Below are 2,029 nucleotides of genomic sequence, written 5' to 3'. Positions count from 1 at the left end.
AAAGAAAATAATTTCTTCCTGAAAGATCAATTTAATCAAAACATTAATTTATTAGCAAATTCGAAATTATTTGGCCGAAATATACCTTTCTAGTATTAATTCAAAAATAATTTAAATAGAATAGTTCTTTAAAAATAATTTAAAACCTTCATTTGACTGAAATACTTTGTTAGTATTAATTCAAATTAATTTAACTGAAACATTTCATCTGTATTAATTCAAAATTATTTAACTGAAATACTTCGTTAGTCAAAGTAATTTAACTGAAATACTTCGTTAGTCAAAGTAATTTAACTGAAATACTTCGTTAGTCAAAGTAATTTAACTGAAACTGTTTTATTTGTTTTATTTTTAATTTTGGAAGAAATAAATGGACGAATTCTTTATTTCTTAGATCATTTTTTGATTGGATTTATTGCTTTTTTCTTCCTTTTATATACTAAAAAACTTTTATATTTTACACTTGATCTCTGATCTTAGATTATTTGGTATTTGGTATTTGATATATTTGGTATTTGGTATATATGGGTGCAAGAAGAAAAAGAAAATTCTATCATATATTTTTTGAGAAGAAATTTTAGAAAAGAACAAAAATAAGGTAAGAAAATGTTAGATAAGAGAATTTGGCGCGAATATATTTTGAAACAAATTTTTTCTAATTCAAATTTAAAATTAAAAAAAAAAATTGAATACCATTTATTACCTCCAATAATATTCTTGATCGGTTCATGTATATCAAAAATATCATCTGATAAAGATGATGATGATAATAATGAATACTTATTAGAAATAGCATTACCAGAATTAATAATAGGAATATCTGTTTTGCCATTAGCATAAGGTAATAAAATCATTTGTAGAATTATGTTAAAAAGTAATAATTGTAGTATGGATGAGGAAAAATGATAATATATTCGAAAGAGCGATAGTAATACTTCGATAATCATATCATTAATAGTAACAAATGATAATAATTGATCGTTGATCATTGATAATATAATTATATACCAAGAAAAAAATAATGATGATAATGCTGTTGCCATTTTAATTTCATCCATTTTAAATCATATTTTATCATTACTGTAAAATGTCATTTAATTATTATGATCAATCAATTTGATCAAATGAAATTTCGATTCAATAAATTGATTAAATTAAGATGTATCAAACATATACGAATTAAATTAAATTATAACAGTAATCAATTAAATGATAATAATAATGAAGACAATAATGATGTATTAAGTAGTGCTAGTAGAAAATTACTATGCGATATAATATATTATCCATTAGAATACTTGATTATATATTAACTGAAAATTAACAAAACAATATCATCACAAACAAGTATTATATTATAATGCTCATACAAAATTATTGGAATATTAGTATAATATTCGTTAAAATATTTAACTAAATATTAATCAGAAATTAATAAATACTACTTTACTGATCCAATAGTATATCAGATAATGCTAATATAAAAAGCAATATTGATAAGGGATGATAATCTGATAGCATGAAAAGTATTAATATTCCATTGAGTGGATGATTCATCATTCGTCAACACTGATGATGACACAAATATTATAGTGATAATAACAGGTATGAATTGTAAGTTTTTACGGGTTGTAAGAATACAGACCTGCTGGTCTTATGTTGTGTACAAATGTGTGTGTGGATGTAAGTGCGTGTGTGTGTGTGTGTGTCTGTCTGTCTGTCCGTCTGTACCTACCTGTCCGTCCGTACAAATCTACCTGTCTATCGTCTTCCTCTATGTTCCATTCAATTCATTCGCTTTATTCGTTTATTTATTTATCAATCGATTTAATCTTAAAAAAAAAGGTTTCTTAAAATATCACAAAGAAATGAAACCTTAAACAAACAAAAAAAAAGTTAAAATAAAAAATAATTAATATCATTTTAATTAATTTGAAAATTTTTAATTGGAAATTTCATATCGAATATGATCCGAAAAGAGAGAGAGAGAGAGAGAGAGGAGGAGAAGGAAAGGGAAGGGAAGAGAGAG

The 2,029-nt window shown here is 24.0% G+C and overlaps 1 protein-coding gene across 1 annotated transcript; it reads right to left on the bottom strand.

The window, feature by feature from the left end:
• Window positions 1–703: 703 nt before the first annotated feature.
• LOAG_15023 (hypothetical protein) lies at window positions 704–854 on the bottom strand (the record flags this gene model as incomplete). The annotated part of the gene is made up of 1 exon (XM_003150515.1): window positions 704–854. A coding segment is annotated over one exon (150 nt), but the record flags the coding sequence as incomplete, so codon positions are not given.
• Between the last annotated feature and the right edge of the window lie 1,175 nt (window positions 855–2,029).

This window comes from Loa loa (assembly GCF_000183805.2).
Source record: "Loa loa unplaced genomic scaffold supercont3.97, whole genome shotgun sequence".
NCBI lineage: Eukaryota > Metazoa > Nematoda > Chromadorea > Rhabditida > Onchocercidae > Loa > Loa loa.
This window is presented reverse-complemented; position numbering and strand designations above follow the sequence as displayed.